Here is a 25,121-nt window from a genome sequence, read left to right on the forward strand (position 1 = left end):
TTTCTCAAAGCATGAAAAGGCAGGTAATCTACAAATTTCACAGTTTAGCACATATAGAGGTTCCCAGGCTAGGGGTCGAACTGGAGCTACAGCTGCTGGCCTACACCACAGCCACAGCAATGCCAGATCCAAGCCCCTGTCTGCAACCACAGCTCATAGCAACGTCAGATCCTTAACCCACTGAGCGAGGCCAGGGATTGACCCGGCAACCTCATGGTTCCTAGTCAGATTCATTTCCACTGCACTATGAGGGGAACTCCTCACTAACTTTCTTATCACCTCTTTCACTCTGCCCCACTAACACATATATCCCCCAAGAGATCATAACCCTTGAAGGCCTTCGCTCAGCCTAGATGACCTATTCCCTATTTCTATCTTCCTGGCTAATGCCTTAAAGACCCAGGTAAAACCACCACCTCTACCATGAAGCCCTCCCTCTTCTTCCCTATCACCTCTGTTCATTGCATGAGGTGTTCATTGTATGCTCATAAACCAAACATTCCAGCAGTGAGTTGAATTCACTGCAGTTTTCATCTCTATATAATCTAAAGCAAAGTAATATAAGCATTGTCTGGGTCTGGTCAACCACCCAAGAATAAGTATGGGCAAGCAATTCAACTGTTAACACCTGAACTCGCATATATATCAGTGTTGATGCAAACGGGCCTTCCTTAAGTGCTGCAGGTTAACAAGAATAGAACAGCAAACACAGTATATAAATGATGTGTTCACACCAAATGATGCTGAAATAACTTAGAGCATACCATAAAAGCAAAAGTTGTCCTAGGGTTCAAATAGGGAAATATTGGGAAACCTGAATCATGGTGTAGTGCAGTGATGGCAACCTCCAAAGGCCTCATTCATGTTTCAGTTGATACCACATGCATTTTCTGAGGAGCCAGAAAACAGTTACAATGATGCTGTAAATGTCACTTTTATTGGTCTTATGGTTATGCTTGTGTTTAATTTTTAATTCTGTTAAGAAATTGTTAAGGAATTCTGTTCTTCAGGAATTTCATTCCATTTGTATATGTGTAAGTTACATCACAACATTCACATAAGTCCAAAATGGCAGTGCAGAAAAGGAGAATGTACAATACAGGTTTGAGAAAATGCATTTCATTTTGAGTACACTGAAAAGCCAGAATGCAGACATTAATCCTTAATGTATGTTAAGGGAATTCAGAGTTGCAGGCATTGCACAGGACTTAACACTTGTACATCGACTGAAAAGTAGCTACGTGACTTTGGGCAAGTCTCTTTATCTCTGTATTTTACAGTAAAATGAGAATACTGATCATACAGGTTTGTCCAACCTCAAGTGTAAAATTATTAAAAATACTCTATAAATTGTAAAGTGCCAGACACACCATAGGTGTAAGGATGACTGTTTCCTAGTGGTCTTCTCAGCTGCTCCCAGCCTTTGAAAGAAAGGAATTTTTTCTCAGTCATCTTTACATCCCCTCCACATCAAGCCCCTCCTGTCTGCTGAATGGGACTCCCATGCATCTAAAATCACCAATCTCCCACTAAAACCAAAAGTTTTCACTGCCTCTAAAAGAAGTAGCCAAAATACTCTTCCACTTTGAAATAAGATCACAGTGACAAATCGCCATTCTGTTTCCAATCTTGTTAACACCAGGGAGTTGTGTTACTAGGACATACAGTGCTACCAAGTGTTTCCATTTGTTTCATTAAACTTTCATTAAAGGCTTTGTGTTTGTTTATATCCTTAAAAAAAAAAAAAAAAACTAAGCTCATTTAAAAGGTAAAACACCCACACAAAGGATTATCTGCTATCCCCTTAACATCTGGCAAGTTCTAAAAAAGATGAGAACAAAATTAGCATTCATACAAGTACAGTTAAAGTTCTCATTGTCAAAAAGTCACAGTCTGTGCCTCTCTGGAGATAATGAGAATGGAAAAGTGGTAGGCAGACAAGAGTCAAGCTGCTGGAGTGGTGAGCACCACAGAAAAAAGATTAGATTTGAGAAGTGCCTAAAAGGCCAATATAGGGCAGGAAGGCAGGCAGGGTTTTAGGACAATTCTGATATGAACCCGAAATTGGCCTGACCATTCCCTTCTAACATTGACTCTAAGTTTCCAACTTTTGCTGAGTCTACTTGGAATTTCTTTTAAATACTGCTTCCATATTATCCAAGATTCACAGTGTAGTTAGTGATGGCAGGCACCACAGGCTGTCTACCCACACCAGCATTCTGACATTCTGGGTGAGCCCTGTCAGACTTCAAAACTATTTTTAACTACTGTGTAACTCTGAATTTTAAATTCTCTCTTAACAGGGCAATAATAGCAGATGCTTCCCAGGAGAAGTTTACCAATTATAACAGGAGCTTCCTTGGAAAGATGTGGCATTTTATTAACAGACGGTCAGAATGAAAATGCTTCACAAGCAGGGAAACTAAGGAATACATAAACGAACAGAATCAAATCATAAGACCTGAATGAATACCACTGGAATCAGCTCAGTCACAGTTATATATAGTTCTGTTTCCTATCCATTTTTCTTTGAACCCCTTGACTAAGTCTTTAACATCTGAAGTAAACATAGCTTCCTGGAGAGCGTCCTTCCAATCACATGAGTGATCTCCTAGTGCAATGGGAGGAAAGAGGGAGCTAAAGCCTCTCATCAAAAGTTTAAAACAGCGAGATGCGTATCACTTAATCTCTCTCCCTCCCTCAAGACAGATGAAAAGACTCCGGAACGGGTATTTTTATTAGATATGAGTTTTTAAAATTTCGATTTTACAGCAGCAGGTGGAGGAAGGAGAAAGACTGCAGAGAAGAAGCACGTTTTCACTACTGAAACTAAGACAGCTCGAGTCCTGGTTTCTGGAATCTGTCTGGGAACTTGAGACAGATGTTTCCGAAGAGATATGGGAAAGAAGGGTGGTATCATTTGAATGTCAGGCAGAGATAAACCTACCGAGGGGTTTAAATTTTGATGGAGTCTTGGGAACTCAACATCACCACTTAAAAATCATTTTGAGAAACTCTGAATAAGTTTGCAAAATACCAGCCGAGGAGATGGCGCTCCAAAGCGTTACATTTCCCACCCGAGTTGATTTCGGATCTCGCCCTCCTAAGCCCTGGCGGCCGGCTACGCTCACAACTGTTTCGCATTACCGCCGGCAGGACGCCGGGGGACTCGCTTTTGCCACAGAACTTGGAGAGCAGACGCGAGTGTGGGACGCGAATAGAATCACGTCCGGGGAGGGGTGGGGGGCAGGCAGAGGCTGGCCCTGGGCGCAGGTCGCGAACTTCACCCGGATTTAGCAAACCAAGATATGCGGCAAAGGAACTAGGCAAGGAAGACGAAACTTGGGCAATGGAGGAAGGAGAACAGAAAGTGGCGAGCGCAGCCTGGCCAAGAGCGGCCAGCTGTGGGCAGTAGGGCCAGGAGCCCCGTCCCGTGAGTCAACACAGGGCCACCGGACGCCCGCCGTAGCTCTCACCTGGCAGCGCCCCGGCCCGGCGCGGGCGGCTGGCTAGTCCCCGGCTTCTCCTCCTCTTCCTCTTCCTTGTCCCGGGAAGGGCTTCGGGGAGCGAAGAACCGGGAGAAGCTGTGCCAGGGGGCGCCGCCCCTTCTCCGGCCGCCGGACATCTCCCTGGCGCAGCAGTAGGTGCACTGGGAAAGCGCGAGGCGGTGTCCTGCGTCCGGATCCTGACCCGGCACCGCGGGACCCGGCTAGGGCAGGACCGATGCAGGGCCACTCAGTCCATCCCGAGCGGTAGAGGCGCGGGCGCGTTGCGCTCCCCGCGCGGCTCCTTCTCGCGCTGGGCGGCCGCCCCTCCTCCCGCCCTGGCCTAGCCCGCCCGCCCGCCCCCCTGGGAGGAGCCAGAGGCCGCGGTCCCGCCCCAGCCCAGCCCCGCCAGGCTTCCTCGCTGCCAGCCGGATCCCTGCTCTAAGCGCGCTCCTGAGACCCGAGCGGAACGCGTAACCCCGCGACGCCGGGCTTTACTCTCAAACCAGTTCAGGCTGCCAGACTGTCTTTGCACTCAGTTTTCGCTTTCTATTAACGATTTGTTTTTCTATCATTCAATCAGTGCATGGAACTTTTGAAAGAAGTTCAGGAGCTAAAGTTTGTGAACACACCTGGTAAACTTCAGTACCAGAGTGCCCTGGGCTAACATTCAGCTAACGAACAGCTATTCCCTAAAACAATTTCCACCAGGTTGCAAAAGATGAGGTTACCCACGGCTGAGTCTCAGAAGCAGGGGGCGCCTAGGTGCCTGTCTAGGTCTGTCAACAACTTGCTTCTTGTTTCGCTGGTTTACTACGTGTGGAGAAACTTATCCTAACACAGACATGCTTTATATTTCTCACACTCCGTGTTACATTCTACATGGCTAACCCTATTGCAGAAGACAACGCTGATCATAACTAGCAGGTACCTACTTTATAGCGCAGGGAACTATACTCAATATTTTGTAATAATTTATAAGGGAAAATAATCTAAAGAAGAATTCAGATGAATCACTTTGCTGTACACCTGAAACTAACACATTGTGAATCAAATATACTTCAATAAAAACCCAAACAAAACAAAAATTAAAAAATTAAAGGATTAGGGAGTTCCTGTTGTGGCTCAGTGGAAATGAATCCAACTAATATCCATGAGGATACAGTTTCAATCCCTGGCCTCGCTCAGAGAGTTAAGGATCCACCTTTGCTATGAGTTGTGGTGTAGGTCGCAGACACAGCTTGGATCCTTGCTTGGATGCGGTGTTGCTGCGGCTGTGGGGTAGGCCAGCAGATACAGCTCCGATTTGACTCCTAGCCAGAGAACTTCCATATGCTGCAGGTGTGGCCCTAAAAAGCAAAAATAAATAAATAAACAAATAAATAAATAATAAATAAAAATCCAGTCATACAGGTATGATTCAAACTTGTAAATGCTGAAACAAATATTCTGTAGTCATTAAACAGACATCACCAAAATCTGGAAACCAAAAGGTCATTAAGATTTGCTTTTAAGTATGTCTAAATACAGTAGTTTGAATGTTCTTCAATTTTTTAAAAATTACATACAAAAAGCTGTACGTAACATATGAAACTTGATGAGTGTGACAATAAATATACATGAAACCATCATCACAATCAATGCCCTAAAACCATCCAGCATCTCTATGTCTCCTCCAACCTTCTATTATTATTATTATTAAACACTTGTGACGTAAGATTTGCCCCCTTAGCGAAGGTTTTATCTTTTTTTTTAATGGCCACACCCATGGCATATAGAAGTACCCAGGCCAGGGATTGAATCTGAGCCACAGCCAAAGCAATGGACAGATCCCTTTAACGACTCCAGAGATGGTTGAATCCACACCTCAGCAGTCAAATTCTTTCTTTCTTTTTGCTTTTTAGGACCCCACCTGCGGTATATGAAAGTTCCCAGGCTAAGGGTCAAATTGGAGCTGTAGCTGGCAGCCTATACGCCACAGCCACAGCAACGTAGGATCAGAGCTGTGTCTGCAACCTATGCTACAGCTCATGGCAATGTGGGATCCTTAATCCACTGAGAGAGGCCAAGGATCCAACCAACATCCTCATAGATACTAGTCAGACTTGTTACTGCTCAGCCACAACAGGAACTTCCTGCAGTGAGATTCTTAACCCACTGCACCACATCTGGAATTCTGCAAAGTTTTAAATACACAATACAGGGAGTTTCCTTCATACTCAGCAGTTAATGAACCTGCCTGGGATCCACGAGGGTGAAGATTTGATCCCTGACCTCCCTCAGTGGGTTAAGGATCCAGCGTTGCAGTGAGCTGTGGTGTAGGTTACAGACACGGCTCGGATCCCACATGGCTGGGATCTGGCATTGCTGTGGCTGTGGTGTAGGCCGGCAGCTGTAGCTTGGATTCGACTCCTAGTCTGGGAAACTCCGTATACTGCGGGTGCAAAAGCAAAACAATAAAAATAAAATCAAATAAATATACAATATAATATTGTTAACTATAGGCACTGTGCTATAAGTAGAACTCTAGGACTTATTCATCTTACATAACTGCAACTTTGTACCCTTTGAGCAATAACTCCTGCTTTTCCCTTAGCCCCTGGCAACTACCATTCCACTCTCTCCTTCTATGGATTTGACTGTTTTAGATTTATTGCATAAGTGAATCCACATAGTGCAGTATTTGTCCTGTATCTGAGTTATTTTACTGATACAGTAACATGGATTTTTTTTTTTTAGTTTTTTTTTTTTATATCATAGTGGTTAGTAGAGAAAACATCAAGAGGCCCATTCACTTGGGGTGTTTTGTTCTAAAGCCAAACTACCCCTGGGAGAGTGTAGAAATTAGAGAAGTGATACGGCATACCTGTTCACTAAATTTATACAAGTAAATGAGGTAAAAATGAAACAGCCAAGGTAATTTTGACTTAGGAAAGGGTAAGGAAGGTATCCTGGGGGTCATCTTCCTCTGGTTCTGAAGTGCTGGAGCAAGAGAAGGTGGCTTAGTAGTAGTAGTAGACTGGACTTCTGTAAGCCTCAGGTCATTTCAGTACCAGCTGATGGCTATCCCTCAGCTGCCTCTTAGAAGCACTCCAGCCCTTACTAACTGTAGCAGAGCCCAAGGCTGCTCACCCTAATTTGTTCTGGCTTAATTTAACCCACTAAAGTTAAATCAGCCCAGTTTTCCTCTGCTGGGTTCATCCCAAACTATCCCTCAAAAGTGATCAGTGCTTTCTCTTTTGCAAATCTTACCTTTTCTCTGTGAGTCTGAAAAAAATAGGGAAAAGCTAGAATAATACACTAGAATAACGCAAGTAAAGTTCCCATTTCAAGACATCATTTTATGGAAGGATCTCCATTAAATGCCCACTTACTAGAAAGCCCAGAGGATATGAAAGCAAAGAGTATGAAACAAACCATTCCCTCCAGCTAGGAGGCCTAGAGAATTAATCTCCCATAAGGAATGTTAAATTCCTACCAGATGTGTCCATTGCTTGTACTGTGACGAAAGCAGGCCCTACACCCTAATACTACTCACAGCGTGAATTGTTGAGGAAAGTCCTCCTAGGCATAAAAGTGTATGCGGGCTGGTAGAATTTATTACTGAATTAAATTTTAACTAATACTATTATTTTAAAAAATAGTATTGTTTTTATTATTTTTAATAAAATTAATTATTTTAAAATAATTTCTCTAAAAAATAGCTGTCAAAAGAATGCTGATAGTCATATTTTTTCTTTTCCTTTTTTGCTTTTTAGGGCTGCACCTGAAGCACATGGAAGTTCAGAGGCTAGGGGTCAAATATGAGCTACAGCTGCTGACCTACACCACAGCTCACAGCAGCACCAGATCCTTAACTCACTGAGCAAGGCTAGGGATCGAACCCACATCCTCAGGCATACTAGTCAGATTTATTTCCGCTACACCACAAATGGGAACTCCCAGTCATATTTTTTTCAATAGTCACTGTCGTCAGTAAGTGAGAAGGCATCAGAATCATGATGTGTAAAGTCAGTCCTTCATTGACATAGAAATATTCTACAGTATTGATGGTGATAGCATAGTAGTAGAAACAATGCTAATATTCATCAAGCTAGAATCCCTTCTATTAAGTAAAGGTATAAGATAATGTAAATGTTATTAGAGACCCCTAAAATGAATAGTGGGCCAATATAGACCCATGACTTTTTTTTTTTTTTCTCAAAAGCAACTAATACTTGAAAGAAACAATATCTAACTATATCCTAATCTCCACCCTGTGACAAAACAAAGCACACGAACGAGCTGTTACGTTTACATGCTGCCCTGGCTCCATTAAGGCAGACTTCGTCTATCAAGTTAGCTTAATGCCATAAATCAATGACCCCATTTACTTTTACAATACTTATCAGTTCCTCGATGTCCTACATCCTTATATTCTGAACTCAAAATAACAAAGTTCTGAATCTTAACTCAGGAAAATTACAAACTTTAGAGTTATAAGGATCTTAGAGATGCTAATTTAGCACAATTGTCTTCATCCATTTGTTTAGTTGTTCTAAAGATATTCGGTGAGTATCTGCATAGAAGAATATCTACCATGAAACTGATAAAGCTGAAGTTTCAAGGCATCTGACTGGTAGTCTCTTCCAGTGTGGATTCAGGAATATGGTCCCTTCTTCATGTGTTTTTATGATATTTACAAAAGAAAAATTTAAACTGCAATTGATTAAGATCACAATCTCTTTCCACTTGGATTTGTTCTCCACATTCTTCCTAGAGTCAAGTGGTATTGGAGTTATTGGGGGTACTTTGGGATTTGCTGGAAAATCTGAGTTACGGATATACTGAGTTTAGATTTAGTGGAATATATTTATGTGATTGTCCACTTCCTCAAAGTGTAGCTGTTATTGCTTAAATTCCAACTTGCCCTTTGTGCAACTCACCAAGCATTACACCCAAGATACAGGAGCAGAGGTGCTATCAATACACAGCCCAAGGCTCCTAACACTGCAAATACATAGGTAGAAAAGGTGAAACAAGATTTGAAATGTACAATAGCAAAGGTGATTTGTGGAAAATTATTCCAGGTATTAAAAGACAAAACTGAAACAGGAAGAATCACTTCTAATTGATATAATTTATCTCATAACAGTAATATGGTCAATAATGGAGTGTAAATAATTTTAATGACTGTAAATGCATGAAATTTTTTTAAATGAAAATCATGTAAAATAGAATTTATCAGAATTTTTGTTTGTAGAGCACAAACCTGTGAGTGTGTGTGTGAGTATATAGTGTTGTGTTTACCTCATTCTTCTATTGATAATGAACATGCTCAACCAAGAGGAAAGACTGAATTATCTTTCCACTACATGTATAGAAAAAGGTATTAGAAAATGATTGTTATATAAAAGGCTATAAAAGAGTATATTAACAAAAATATAAGAAAAAAAAGTATGGTAGAGGCATGCCAGGCAGTTAATGGGAAAAAAATACTGTTTTTCTAAACTTGGTTATACTTGTAGTATTAGTCAACATTTTAACTTGGCAATTTGCATGATTTATTATTTCATTTACTTTTGTCTCTAATTTTTATTTTTAATTTTAAATATTTTCTTCCTTTTCTTCTTTTTTCTTCCTTTCTTTTTTTGGCTGCATTTGAAGCATATGGAAGTTCCTGGGCCAGGGATCGAATCTGAGCCACAGCTGCAATTTACACCACAGCTTCAGCAGTGCAGGACCCACCTCACCACTGCAGGGACTCCTTAAATCTTTTTCTTTAGAGAGAAATTGCAAAAATCATCAGATACCTTAAAACTTGGGTCTGTCCCTGAGTCCTGACTATGTGTCAGATACATACTTATTCTTAGAGATACAATGATGAATAAGACCAAGTGCTTTCCCTCAAGGAGCAAGTTTGTTGATGGAAAAAGTTTAACACAGCGGGTAGGACCAGGGAAATTTTTCTATGGGCATACATTGGATGGGTTCCCCAACTTAGTCTAGATGGTTCCAGGAAGACTCACTAGAGGAAATAACTGTCAGTATGTTCTTTTCCCTGCTCCCTTCTGTGACCACCATGACTTCCATAGAAAGTCTGCAATTCAACCGCTTATTTGATATATGAGAAAAGCTGTTTCATCATACTATAACTACCATTCCCAAAGGATAAGCATTGTACTCCTCCAAAGTATGAGACTAGACAAAGTGTTGATCCCCAAAACATTTAAACAAGGATGCAAGTGTAGTTTAGAAATGTTAAGCTTGTTTTTTTTTTTTTTTTCCTCAGAAGTCCATACAGATAAACTACTGTATATATCTCAGAGCACAGTATTTACTGTGTGGCAGGTGGCCCAGGAATATTAAGACAGCTGTCAACATCAAGGAAAGCATCAGCCCATGAAAAGCAAGCAGATGGATTGGAGCACTTCACTAGCTGCTTCCTAGAATAATAGCTGTGCGTGGCCAAATGAGGCAATGTCATGCTGCCCAGGGCAGCAAAAAGCTATTACTGGGTATAAGCACTCAATTAGGAGATGGGGCGGGGGACTATCCTCCCCTTTCCTTTGTATAGCTCAGGTTTTCATTTAAGAACCACAACAGCAAATAAGAAAGGAGGGAAAATCATGTTAGCATTTCTTATTATGTTACATTCTGATTATCATGGTTTGTAACACAGGAAAATGTCTCAGTCTTGCTGCTGCAGTGAGAGCAGATGGTGAATTTTTAAGTAATTGGTTATTCAGACTTCTATGGGATGCATGAATTTTTATTGTATTGCCTGGTTTTTATTTCCAGAACATGTGGAGATTGACATCTTTCAAATACACATATTTTAACGCTTAAATTAAGATGTGTTAGTCTGACCTGAATCACTTACTTTTCTTCCCTTGGTATGATGACAATACTTTTAATGCGAAATGAATGCTTTTCAAAATTATACATTAACAATCAAACATTTACTTCTCAAACAGTGTAAAATTTGCTAATACCCAAGCATTGTATTCTAAAGAGTATATAAATAGCAGAAGGGTTCCTTTGGTAAACACAGATTATAAAATATTTTCTGAAACAGTTCTTCCTATTAATTCAGCTTGCTGTGCCTTTTGAGTCAAATGCTATCTAAAATATAACGTCATATGTAGAACATTAACATTTAGTAATGTAGCTTCATAAACATGGTGCAGATAATGGCTCAGAATAATAAATTACTATTATATGAGAAACACAGTTCGTATATTCTATTTTCCCAAAATAATCGATCTGAGAACATCAGCTATGCATTGTATTATAAATATCTGATATACAATTTTAAATGGATTCATTTTGGAAAGAACAATTGTTTATAAATTTCTGGACTGCACTATATTAGTGTTCATTGTAAATTTTTTTTATTAGGACTCAGGAAACAAAGCTTTAGATGTAAGAAATAACTGGTTTATAAACCGGCTTTCTTTCTTTTTTTTTTTTTTTTTTTTTTTTTGCATTTTGAAGTTTTAGAACAGACATGTCCCAGAATCCTGAGTTCTCTTACTATAGACATGTTGTTCCCTGTTTGATGTGCTGCAAATGGTTTTAAAACAAGGCATAGAGGCAGCTGTTATTGTGAGCAAATGTTTTGATTAGAGAGAAAGCAGCTGGAAATGATGTATGCTGTCATATAAGATGAACCACAGTTTTTACATAGGGACTCTACCTAATCTAAAATTGAGATTAGCATTATTTCCTTTACATGGATTTTCTTTGTATAGAATGGAAGAGAAGTCTATACACTTTGTTTATAATCTGGGGTAATGAAATACTGAATACAGTGCTGCATATAAACTTGACATACTTATCTATGGAAATTTTACATAGTCCATTATGAAAAATCATAGTGTTAACAAACTTTCACGAAATTTCATTTAAAAATATTGCTAGAAGTTCCCATTGTGGCTCAGCAGGTTAAGAACTCATCTAGTATCCACGAGGATGTGGGTTCAATCCCTGGTCTTGTTCAGTGAGTTAAGGATCTGGGATTGCTGCAAGTTTGCGGGGTAGGTTGCACATGCAGCTCAGATCCCGTGTTGCTGTGGCTGTGGCATAGTCTGGCACCTACAGCTCTGATTCAACCTCCTAACCCAGGAACTTCCATATGCCACAGAAGTGGCTCTAGAAAAATAAATAAAAAATAAAAATATTGTTAAATATAGTAGCAACAAAAATCCATATTGAGCTTATAAAATCAAATGTTACTGTAGAGGATATAATTTTGATTTTTTAGACATGTAGCAAGTACATTTCCTAATGACTCCACTTCTTTTTTTTGTCTCTTTTTAAGGCCGAACGCCTGGCATATGGTGGTTCCCAGGTTAGGGGTCAAATTGGAGCTACAGCTGTCACCTACACCACAGCCACAGCAATGCCAGATCCCAGCCGTGTCTGCCACTTACACCATAGCTCATGGCAATGCCGGATCCTTAACCCACTGAGAAAGGCCAGGGATCAAAACTGAGTCCTCATGGATACTAGTCGGGTTCCTTAACCACTGAGCCACGACAGGAACTCCTCAATGACACCACTTCTATTTTGAAATATTTATAAAAGTACATCAAACTATAACTTAATTGATTTTGCAAATAATACACAGCCTATCTCAAATATCATAAACAGCCTATATCAAATCTTTCCATTAGTCTATGTTAGCAAGTGAATTTCTTCCTCACCTCTTCCAGTCACCTTTTCACTGGTAAGGAGATAAAGGAATCACCTATGAAGAAGGTAAAACAGAAGATAAGAAGTTACAATAGAAATATTTTGACTCCAACATCAAAGTAAAAAGATAATTCTTGTAACTGATTTTATATTAACAACCATTCTTAAGTTTCATTCATTTCTACATGCTATCTTCTATTTTATTTTTCTTTCATACAGTTCCAAAAATAAGCACTTCTAAGTAATCAGTTTCCGTCATAAATCATTTGGTTTACACTACAGGTGAATGTATTGACATATATCTTTGAATTATCAACTATGAACGACAATTACATTAACAAATTGTGTTTATCAACTTTGCAGTCGGTATTAACTCCAAAAATGATGATTCCATTTCCCTCTGGTTTAACAGACACTCCGCCTCAAATGACATACATCATCAAATGAAGCAGCTGACCACATCATGGTATAGAATTTTTTCCATAAAACTATCAGCCACATGCAGACTGAGGAAATAGAAATTAACTTATCCATTTTAAATTCTGCCACTTACATTCTCATTCTTTCTACCACTTGAGGACATTCTGTAGGTATATTTAGTGTCTGTAGCTTAAATAAAACACAATCTAGCTTAGAAAGAAAATATATCTTTTAACAAAATTTAAGAAGCAACTATAAGAAAAACTCTTCCTTAGTAGGTGAGGTAGATGGAGAAATTTTAAAAAATTATGTATTTACTGAAAAGTCTGTTAATCAGTCCACATTCAGAAAAACAAAAGAAAATGGAATATTCTGAAATAATGATATAGATAGAGTCTAAATAAAGATCATTGCTCTAGTATTCATTCTTCTAGTGTTAGCTGTGTCAAACTTGATTAGGGAAAGTTAGTGGGAGGAATATATATTTTAGAAAATTTTAAAAACCAAAAAATAATACTCCATCTACAAAGTTATTTTATGGCCTTCCACCTGTTCAATATCCATTTATTGAATATTTCCAGGCCCTGTGTTTGGTGATTGGAATATACAATGTGATCCATCCTCAAGAAACTCAGTCTCAAATAAAGAAATAGAGCTAAGTGACAGTTATAAATTATAAGACAGGGAAACACATGTGAACAGTGAGAAATATGTACATGGGAGAAATGGAGAAGAAAGTGCCTAACTTGTATCACTTGGGCAAGCTGTACTTGGGGTCAGGGATAGGTTTCACAAATCAAGCTCTAGAAACATGGATTAGAAAGTCCTACAACAACAACCAGTTAAGACACCTGTTGAAACAGATTTATATAGAAATGTCACACTTGTTCAAAAGCAATATCAAAGCCCAACAAGAATGCACACAATACTGGGCCAAAAATAGAAATATAATTAATATCTGCTATCTGATTTGGTGAGGAGATAATGCAGCCAATGGATGCTGCCAAATTGTGAATCATCAAATACTATGTGTTACTCAAAGATATACAAGAGCTTTAATATGTTAATATGGCACTACCTTTATGAGAACTATGTGCTTCATTCTTTAAAATAACTGCCTAATTAAAAAGTAAATGACAAAGTATGAAAATATTCAGATAGAGAAGCTGCTGCACTGATCCTAAATTGACCTACATAATCTGAGTTTACAGCTGCCAGTTACTGACTGAGACAGGTTAGACCAGTAAATCAGGTCTTATTACTAACCAATTATCTAATTTAGAACCAAGAATCAAAGAGTTTGATACTTGTTTGGCATTCTTGTACAAATTGCCTTCTCACAGATATTACCTTGAATTTACCCTAACTTGTCAATTTGATATTATTCTTATTGTGAAATCCAGAAAGTCACCTTGTCCACCTTTATGATTAATGGTTAAAGTGTTTCCCCACCCTACCTGCCCCCTCAAATGACAGCAGTACTCTATTGTCTAATATTATATCTATAAATCGCAAGAAATTTGTAGCATTATAATAAGTATATTCACATTTCCCGTACTGTTTGCAATTGTCAACATATTTCATGGTTGATTTTATATGAGTTATACAATTTCAGACTTTCTTTTTGAAAATAGATCATTCAGCTTTACTGTATCTTACTCTGGTTCTTCTTATGTAAAATGCCATGTGCTCTATATTACTATTTCATATAACATTATTTTTATTTAAATGTAATTTTAATTTTGAAATTACTTCATACTTATTGAAAAATTATAAGAACAGTACAAAGAACCTCTTTTATTCCCTGAATCAATTGAAAGTACATTGTCAAAACATTCCTATCACCTCTAAATACTTTGATGTATAATATACAAACATGACTATTCTTCTAAAATCCTAAATAACCACAATACAACCCTCAAAATCAAGAAGCTAATGTTAATATATCCTACCATCTTATCCTCAGACCCCATTCATGTTTTGATAGTTGTCTCATTAATGTCCATCATAGCAAAGTGATTCACTCCAGAATCACTATTACTTTTAGTGGTCAAGTCTCTTTTAGTCTTCTCCATTCTAAAGAAGTGTCCCAGTCTTTCCTTAACTTTAATGACTGACACTTTTGAATGTTACAGGGACATCCCTCCAGTTGGGTATGTCTGGTGTTTCCCGATGGTTAGATTTAGGCTATGCATTTTTGGCACAAATATCACAAAAGTAATGTTACACCCTTTTCATGGATGGTGGACATGATTTCGATTTTTCCTTGAACAGATGATGTTTACTTGAATTTCTTGATGAATTCCATTTTAACTTATTGGCTTTTAAAAATAACTCTTTACATTTTTGAAATAGTTCCTCTAGTGATGGTTATACAAATACTTAATTTACACTGTCAATTAGAATTAATATGGTATCACTTCCTGTAAAAGGTAGAAGTTTCAAAACTATTTACGTTCTTTTTTTTCTTTTTCTTTTTCTTTTCTTTTTTTTTTTTTTTTAAGGGCTGCATGTGCAGCACATGGAAGTTCCCAGGCTAGGGGTTGAATCACAGATGCCGGCCTATGCCATAGCCGCAGCAATGCCGGATTGCTGTGTAGCTGCATTTGTGACCTACAACACATCTCACGGCAATGCGGGATCATAAGGCCACTGAGTTAGGCTGGTGTCCTCATGGATACTAGTTGGATTTGTTACCACTGAGCCACAATGGGAACTTTCCTATTTAGGTTAAGATCCACTCCCCCGTCGGTTATACTGCAGTTGTCATTTGTCATTTGTTTATATCTACATATATTATAAAGCCCATCAGTATACACTACACTTTTTCTTTTAAACATTCACATGTACTTCAAAGACATTAAAGAAAAAAAATATTTACTCAAATATTTACCATTTCATTGGTTTCCACTGTCCTCTGAAATTAGTTTATCTTTGGTATCATTTCCCTTCAGCCTGAAGGACATTTCTTACAGTAGTGTACATGTGCTGATGATTTTTTTTTCTTAGTTTTCAATCTTAGAATTCTGGATCAACATTTTCTTTTCTCTCAATACTTTAAAGATATTATACTACTGTCCTCTGGCTCATTTGAGGAATAATAAGCTGAAGTGCAGTAAGTTATTGGGAAGGAGACTAAAGATGTAGCTGGAACATGTTAGGTAGGGACTCTTGTGAACTCTGGAAAAGTTTTGGATTTTATTTTACATGTGATGGAAAGCTACTGGAAGGTTAAGAATAGGAGAGTAATCTGTTTTATTTTTTAAAAGGAAAAATGACACTGGTTGTTGTGAAGGGAGAACATTATTGTTGAAGCATAAGGGAAGCAGGATGACTAAGAAGTGAATTTAGAGGTCCAGAAGGAGTTTATGGTGGTATGGATCAGAGAGGGACTAGTGGGAAGGGGTGAGGTCAGAGTCTCGATTTTTTTTTTTTTTTGAAATAGGATTTGCTAATAGATAGTAAAATGGACATGAGAGAGGAAATTATATTCCTTCTTCATATTTTAATGTTATATTTTATACTACTGTAGATACTAGACACAGCAGTGAATAAAACAAAAATTGTGTTCTTTTGGATCATGCATTTTAGTTGGGGGAGAGATTACAGACAATAACTTAATAAGCAAATAAATGTAGTTTGATAATTCCTTCACCCATTTAATTTTTTGTTTATTACATTTACATTTAATAACTTGTAGATATGTTTAAAGTCTACAATGATATGTTTTGATAATTCCCTCCATATTTTGTTGCTCTGCTTCCCCTGTGCCTTATTTTGGATCATTTGAACATATTTTAGCATTTCATTTTAGCTTATATTTTTGACTGTTTCTTTGTATAGTTTTCTAGTAGCTTCCCTAGATATTACCTTAAACATACTTTTCACGTTGTACTTCGTGGAGTCTTTTCTACCTCATTTTCATTCTTTAATTAAACTCATCTGGTGAGATTTTACTCCAGTTATTGTGCCTATCAGTTTTTACATTTTCATTCATTTGTCATATCTTCTAGTTCTATGCTGAGACTTTCTGTTTCTGCATTAAAGAGTGTTCATCCTTACTTTGAGAATTTTTATAACAGCTCTTTTAAAGTCTTTGTTAGAAAGCTCCAATATCTTTGCCACATTGGTATTGGCACCAGCTTTTTCTTTTACCATGTGAATTTTTCCTGGGTTCTGTATACTTAGTAATTTGGGATTGTATTCTGTGCCTTTTGAGTATTATGTAATGAAAATTTAAGTATTATTTAAATTCTATTGAGATTATTCATAATTTTGCTAATTTAGCAGGACTTCATTCTGGTTGTATTCAGGACAAAAGTTCCAACTAGACTTGTGGGAGTGTAATTCCAAAGTTTTTTTGTGTTTTCAAAAACTTCCATAGTTTTATTCATATCCAGGCCATGGGTAAGCCCCCCAGTGGTCAATCTTGGATTTGGGTCATAGTTCAGTTCTCAACTTTTTGAGGATTTAGACTCAGACCTACGCTGAGGGCAAGACTAAGAGTGCATAAGCAACTTTAGAGGTTGCCTTGCCGATCTCCTCCCTATCCTAATCTCCTTCACACTTTCTAATTCCTGAGGCTCCCCTTTTTTCAGTCTTACAGCTGGAAAGCTGGGACTTTATGTAGTTGCTCTGCCATGTACTTCCTGTGAATACAACCCTGTCTGGGGCCAAGCAGTAGGAAGACCGAACAGAAGCAATGGGATTTACTGCAACTCTTGGGACCACAGCTCCTCTGATTGTAGAAGAAGGTTCCCTTTCCTCAGAATTTTAGGTATCTGTGGGTTTGCTAATGATGCTGTTGCTGTTGTTGCTGCTGCTGACACTCTCAGATTTCCTGGTAGCTGGTGCACAGGAAAACAGAGAAAAGAAAATGGAGTATTTACTTAATTTTTGCTGATCATTAGGAGACTCCCTTCAAATTAAGAGGATTTCTCTGGAGCTCTGTCTGTACAGAGACTCAATTCTGGGTTTTAAACAGGGTTAAGCTCACGTAGAAAGGCTACCAAAGGAGTAAAAAATAGGCAAACTTACTACTGGTCTTGTGCGATGTTAAATTCTGATCTTCTTCAATTTGACTGCTACTCAGAGTCCTCAAGTAGCTGGTCCAAGCATTTAAATAGCTGGTTTCTGCTGGTTTTATGGCTGCAGTCAGTGGGGGAGATAGGGTGGAGTGTGCTTACTTCAACTTACCCACAGCCAGAAATTCCAAATCAGTTTTTGATCACGATTATCACTATGCTCACTTGAGTGTGACTTTTATGTGCCACAAAATCCTAGGGCATCAGGATGTGGATAGTAGGTTAGACTATATGCATTATGTATGGGCAGTAGTATGTAGGGAATCCCTGTATCTTCTGCTCAGTTTTGCAGTGAACTTAAATTTGCTCTAAAGATAAAATTTATTAAAAAAAAAATCCCCTAGTGGAATACTTCCTAAACCTAAGTATGGACTGTACCATAGGTGACTGTGATGAAAATTTGAAAACATTGTTGGGTATAGCCTCTGTTCCTCAGAAAGCACTGCTGACGAAGAGAGGCTATGTATTACTTTATTAGGAAGTAAAGTTACGGAAAAGAATGAAGTAGGTTAGGAGAGTGGCAATATGGGGCGGCATTACTGAGCTGGCTGCTGCTAGGTTTGACTAATTGTTAGTCAGAGGAATCATCCAAGAAGCTGTATATAGTGAGTCTCAGGATTATCCATAATTGTTGGGAAAAATCAAGAAAGGGAAGAATTTATTCCCTAGTTCTGGTCTCCGACCTGTCAGTGGTTCTCCTGTTGGGTTATTTTTCAGAATGGTAGTGGTAGGGGCATGGAAACAAAAATAGGAAGCTCCAGAACAGGAAATGAGAGACGTGGGGCACTGTCAAGTGGCACCTATATAGAGCCTCAAGCAGTAGCAGCTGAAAAAAGAGATGGTGAGTCTGAGAAAATTTGAAATGGCTCATAAAAATGTATCTGAATAGATACATATCTTAAAATTTAAGCAATCTCTTGGATTACTAGCTTAGTTTGAGGCATGGAACTACAGGGTATTGTGACCATATTTTTAGCTATAGGTTCTTTTTGGGCTGGGCTAGGTTGTGGCTGGTTAGATATTAATTTCTCTGACACTCACTGAAGAATTAAGTCATTCAGAATTTTCCAGGTGACCTTAAGTGAACCGTATATAGCGCTATCATTCAGCTGCTTTGGGCCGACAAAACAGCAATGTCATACAGTTCAATTAAATAGAATATGTTAAGACATTCCATAGGGAACTCTAGGAACTGATATACCTGCTTAGAAAACACTTAAGACAGAAATCAGCAGAGAAAAGGATCTTGGACAGTAAATAAATATTCAAAACAAGAGTTGGATGTTTGTAAAAAAGGAAGACGAAATGCATCAGCTTTCTTAGTAAAGGAGTACAGCAAAGACTCAAACATTTAAAACACAATTGTTGCCTTGCAAATCAAGGTCATGCACACGTCTCTAAAATAAATAATGAATCAAGTCTAAAATAATTTGAGGAAAATGAAACAATTTTTCTAAATCCAATATATTCTGTAAAGAGATTTACATTATGCAGAGCCATGTCAATCCCTAGTGTTTGCATTCCAGGTTGTGCCTTCCATTCTGGGTTTACTAGAATAAGCAAATGTACTATTACAGAGACATCTATCTACTCATTGATAGCTAGAAAGACTTAGAATCAATCTGAAACCATGATTTTTCTAAGAGTTAGCCCAGATCTGAGTTTTATCCAGGGCATAACTGCCCTTTCCCCTCCATGCTATTTTCTGTAAGAAGGAAGAAAAGATAAGGATTTAGGTTGCTCCTTCATAATTAGAGAGTTTACACTTGCAATTACACTATTAACATTTTTTCTCAAGGTAGTTGATTAGAGGATTATCTTAATAATGTATATATATGGACATTAACTTATGACTTTTGAAGAACAAATTGAAGCAAGGCTAAAGAAAAAAGATAAACCTGATTTTTAAAAAAGAAACATGATGGGATTAAGATGGCGGAATAGAAGGATTGGAGCTCAACTTCTCTCTTAAAAACAACAAAATTTACAACTACATGCTCAGCAATCTTCAACCAAATGGACCAGAAACCTTCAAAAAGATATCCTACTCCAGAAGACAAAGGGGAAGCCATATCAAAAGGTAGGAGGGGCGATTATGTGATATAAAAAACCCCATAGCTCCCAGGTGGGAAGGCCCACACACTGGAAACTAACTGGTTCACAGAGACTCACCTACAGAGTGAGAGTTCTGAGCCCCACATCAACTCCCACATGTGGGGATCTGGCACTGGGAGAAAGAGCCACCGGAACATCTGGCATTGAAGGCCAGTGGGGATTGTGCACAGGAGCTCCACAAGACTGGGGGAAATGGAGACCCCATTCTTAAAAGGTGCACATAGACTTTCAGGTGCACTGGGTCTCAGGGAAAAGCAAAGTCTCCGTAGGAATCTGGGACAAACCTAACTGCAGTTCTGAGAGGACTTCCTGGGAAAACAGGGGTGAATGTGGCTTGCTGTGAGGGAAGGACATTGGAAGCAAAGCTCTGGGGAATATTTAGCAGCATGCCTTTCTCTGGAGGTGGCCATTTTTGGAAAATATGGCCCCACCCATCAGTGCTGAGAAGCCCCAGGCCAAACAACAATCCAGATGGAATCATAGGGGCATCAGTAAACAGGCTGCCTAAAGAACTCTCAGGCACACAGACACCTCTAACCTCATCCAGAGACGAAGCCTCACCCACCAAAGAGAGATAGGAATCAGCAACACCTACCAGTGGGCAGGCATCAGCCCCTCCCATTAGGAAGCCTACAGCAAGTCCCCATACCAACTTCAGCCACAAGGGGCGCAGACATCAGAAGTAAGAGAGGCTACAACTCTATTATCTGTAAAAAGGTCATCACACCAAAAACCTACAAAAATGAAAAGACAGAGAACTATAACTCATATGAGGGAGAAAGAAAAAACCCTAGAAAATCATCTAAGTGATCAGGAGATTCTCAGCCTCCAGGAAAAAGACTTTAGACTGTTGATGCTGAAGATGATGCAAGACATTGGAAATAAACTGGAGGCAAAGATGGATAACTTACAGGAAACACTGAGCAAAGAGATACAAGATATAAAACTTAAAGAAGAAGAGATGCAAAATACAATAACTGAAATAAAAAATTCATTAGGAGCAGCCAACAGCAAAATACTGGAGGCAGAAGAATGAATAAGTGAGGTGGAGGACAGATTAGTAGAAATTTTGGTGTAGAACAGAAAAGAAAAAAAACATTGAAAACAAATGAAGAGAGTCTCAGAGAACTCTGGGAAAAGGTTAAATGCACCAACATCCGTATTATAGAGGTGCCAGAAGGAGAAGAGAGAAGGGGACAGAAAAAATATTCGAAGAGATAATAGCTGAAAACTTCCCTAACATGGGAAAGAAACCACTCACTCAAATCCAGGAAGTACAACGAGTACCATATAAAATAAACCCAAGGAGGAATACCCCCGAGACACATATTAATCAAACTGACCCAAATTAAAGACAAAGAGAAAATCTTGAAAGCAGCTAGGGAAAAGAAAGAAATAACATACAAGGGAACCCTGATAAGGTTATCTGCAGAGTTTCAGCAGAAACTCTGCAGGCCTAAAGAAAGTGGCATGATATACTTAATGTGATGAAAGGAAAAAACCTCCAACAAAGATTAATCTACTCAGCAAGGCTCTCATTCAGCTTTGAAGGAGAAATCAAAACCTTCACAGATAAGCAAAAGCTAAGAGAATTCAGCAACACTAAACCAGCTTGACAACTATTACTAAAGGAACTTCTCGATGCAGAAAAGTCTGCAGCCAGAAACAAAAATACCACAAATGACAAGTCTTACCAGTAAAGGTACATATACAGTAAAGATACAAAATCATTCATGCACAATTATACTATCAAAATCAGAAATCATGAGAGGAGGAGGGTTCAAATGCAGGACACTGGAGATGAACTTGCAATTAAGAGACCAATGACTTAAAACAATCTTTTTTGTATATATATAGACTTTTATATCAAAACTGCAGAGTAACCACAAACCAAAAATCTACAATTGATACACAAACAAATAAGAAAAATCAACTGAATACAACACTAAAGATAGTCATCAAACCACAAGAGAGAACAAGAGAAGAAGGGAAGAAAAAAGAGCAACAAGAACAAATCCAAAGCAATTAATAAAATGGCAATAAGAACATAAATATCACTAATTACCTTAAATGTTAATGGACTAAATGCCCCAAACAAAAGACATAGACTGGCTGAATGGATACAAAAACAAGACCCATGTATATGCTGCCTTCAAGAGACCCATTTCACTTTTAGGGACACATACAAATTGAAAGTGAGAGGATGGAAGAAAATATTTCATGCAAATGGGTATCAAAAGAAAGCTGGAGTAGCAATACTCATATCAGACAAAATAGAGTTTAAAATGAAGAATATTTTAAGGGACAAGGAAGGTCACTACATAATGATCAAAGGAAAAGCCCAAGAAGAAGATATAGCAATTTAAAATATCTACACACCCAACCTAGGTTCACCACAATATATAAGGCAACTGCTACAACCTTAAAAGGAGAAATCAACAATAACACAATCATAGTGGGGGACTTTTCACACGCCACTTACAGCAATGGACAGAACATCCAGTCAGAAAATCAATAAGAAAACACAGGCCCTGAAGGATGCATTAAACCAGATGGACTTAATAGATATTTACAGGACATTCCATCCAAAATCAACAGAATACACAATCTTCTCAAGTGCACATGGAACATTCTCTAAGATTGATCATATCCTGGGCTACAAATCCACCCTCAGTAACTTTAAGAAGATTGAAATCATATAAAGCATCTTTTCTGACCATAATGCTATATGACTGGAAATCAACAAGAAAAAAACTGCAAAAAATGCAAACACGTGGAGACTCAACAACATGCTACTAAACAACCAATGGACCACTGAAGAAATCAAAGAGGATATTAAAAAACACCTAGAAGCAAATGACAACAAAGATACAACACTCCAACACCAATGGGATGCAACAAAAGCCATTCTAAGAGTGAAGCTTATAGCAATACAAGCCCACCTCAGGAAACAAGAAAAAGCTCAAATAAACAAGCTAACTTTACATCTAAAGCAGCTACAGAGAGAAGAGACAAGACCTAAAGTTAGTAGAAGGAAAGAGATCATAAAGATCAGAGCAGAAATCAATGAAATAGAAACAAAGAAAACCATAGAAAAGATCAATGAAACCAAAAGCTGGTTCTTTGAAAAGATCAACAAAATTGACAAACCCTTAGCCAGATTTATCAAGAAAAAAAGAAACAAGACTCAAATCAACAAAAGTAGAAATGAAAAGGGAGAAGTAACAGCAGACATCACAGAAATACAAAGGACCATAAAAGACTACTATAGGCATCTATATGCCAATAAAATGGAAAACCTAGAAGAAATGGACAAATTCTTAGAAAAGTACAATCTTCCAAGACTAAACCAAGATGAAATAGAAAAGATGAACGGACCAATCACAAGTAATGAAATTGAAACTGTGATTTAAAAACTTCCAAGAAACAGAAGTCCAGGACCAGATGGCTTCACAGGTGAATTCTATCAAACATTTAGAGAGGAGCAAATACCCATTCTTCTGAAACTGTTTCAAAGAATTGCAGAGGAAGGGATACTCCCAAGCTCATTTGATGAGGCCATCATTAATTACCCTGATAACAAAACCAGACAAAGATACAACACACACAAAAAAAGAAGAAACTACAGGCCAATTTCACTGATGAACATCGATGCAAAAATCCTCAACAAAATACTAGCAAACCATATCCAACAATACATTAAAAGGATTGTCTATCATGATCAAGTGGGATTTATCCCAGGGATGCAAGGATTCTTCAATATCTGCAAATCCATCAGTGCGATACACCACATTAACAAACTGAAGAATAAAAAACATATGATCCTCTCAATATACATAGAAAAAGCCTTTGACAAAATCCAACACCCATTTTTGATAAAAACCCTTTAGAATGTGGGCATAGTGGGAACCTACCTCAACACAATAAAGGCCATATATGACAAACCCACAGCTACCATCATTCTCAATGGTGAAAAGCTGAAAGAATTCCCGCTGAGATCAGGAACAAGACAAGGATGTCCACTCTGGCCACTACTATTCAACACAGTTTTGGAGGTCCTAATCACAGCAATCAGAGAAGTAAAAGAAATAAAAGGAATCCGAATTGGAAAGGAAGAAGTAAAACTATCACTATTTGCAGATGACATGATACTATACCTAGAGAATCCTAAAGACTCTACCAGAAAACTGTTAGAGCTCATCCATGAATTTGGCAAAGTCGCAGGATACAAAATTAATACACAGAATTCAGTGGTATTTCTATATACTAAAAATGAAAGATCAGAAAGAGAAATTAGGGAAGCAATTCCGTTTACCATCGCATCCAAAAGAATAAAATACCTAGGAAATAAACCTACCTAAAGAGACAAAAGACCTGTACTCTGAAAACTATAAGCCACTGATCAAAGAAATCAAAGATGACACAAATAGATGGAAAGACATACCATGCTCTGGGATTGAAAAAGTTAATATTATCAAAATGACTATACTACCCAAGGCAATCTACAGATTCAATGCAATCCCTATCAAATTACCAAGGACATTTTTCACAGAACTAGAACAAAATATTTTAAGGTTTGTTTGGAAGCACAAAAAATCCAGAATAGACAAAGATATCCTGAAAAAGAAAAATGGAGCTGGAGGAATCAGGCTCCTGGACTTCAGATTATACTTCAAAGCAACAATCATCAAAACCATATGGTACTGGCACAGAGACAGAAAATATATATTAGTGAAACAGGATAGAAAGCCCAGAATTAAACCCATGCACCTACAGCCAACTAATCTATGACAAAGGAGGCAAGAATATACAATGGACAAAAGACAGCCTGTTCAATAAGTGGTGCTGGAAAAACTGGATAGCCACATGGAAAAGAATGAAATTAGAACACTCCCTAACACCATCCACAAAAATAAACTCAAAATGGATTAAAGACCTAGATAGAAGACCAGATACTGTAAAACTCTTAGAGGAAAACATAGGCCAAACACTCTCCTACAAAAACCACAGCAACATCTCCTCAGATCCACCTCTTAGAGTAATGACAGTAAAAACAAAAATAAACAAATGGGACCTAATTAAACTTAATTAGGAAAGAAAACCCTAAACAAAATGAAAAGAACACCTACAGAATGGGAGAAAATCTTTGCAAATGTATCAAATGTCAAGGGATTAATCTCCAAAATTTATAAAAATCTCCTATAGCTCAAAAAAACATACCAAAAAACCAAACAACCCTATCAAAAAATGGGCAGAAGATCTAAACAGACAATTCTCCAAAGAAGACATACAGATGGCCAAAAATCACATGAAAAGATGTTCGACATCACTCATCATTAGA

The 25,121-nt window shown here is 38.1% G+C and overlaps 1 protein-coding gene across 1 annotated transcript in view; it reads right to left on the minus strand.

Annotated features, from left to right (window-relative positions):
• The window catches only part of CRYBG3 (crystallin beta-gamma domain containing 3), a 124,429-nt gene extending 120,609 nt beyond the window's left edge, over positions 1-3,820 (minus strand). The window contains exon 1 of the mRNA XM_021070691.1: positions 3,477-3,820. Within this exon, the coding sequence (XP_020926350.1) occupies positions 3,477-3,625 (149 nt within the window). The 5' untranslated portion in view covers positions 3,626-3,820. The remainder of the gene's footprint in view (positions 1-3,476) is intronic.

This window comes from Sus scrofa, chromosome 13 (assembly GCF_000003025.6).
Source record: "Sus scrofa isolate TJ Tabasco breed Duroc chromosome 13, Sscrofa11.1, whole genome shotgun sequence".
Classification (NCBI taxonomy): Eukaryota; Metazoa; Chordata; class Mammalia; order Artiodactyla; family Suidae; genus Sus; species Sus scrofa.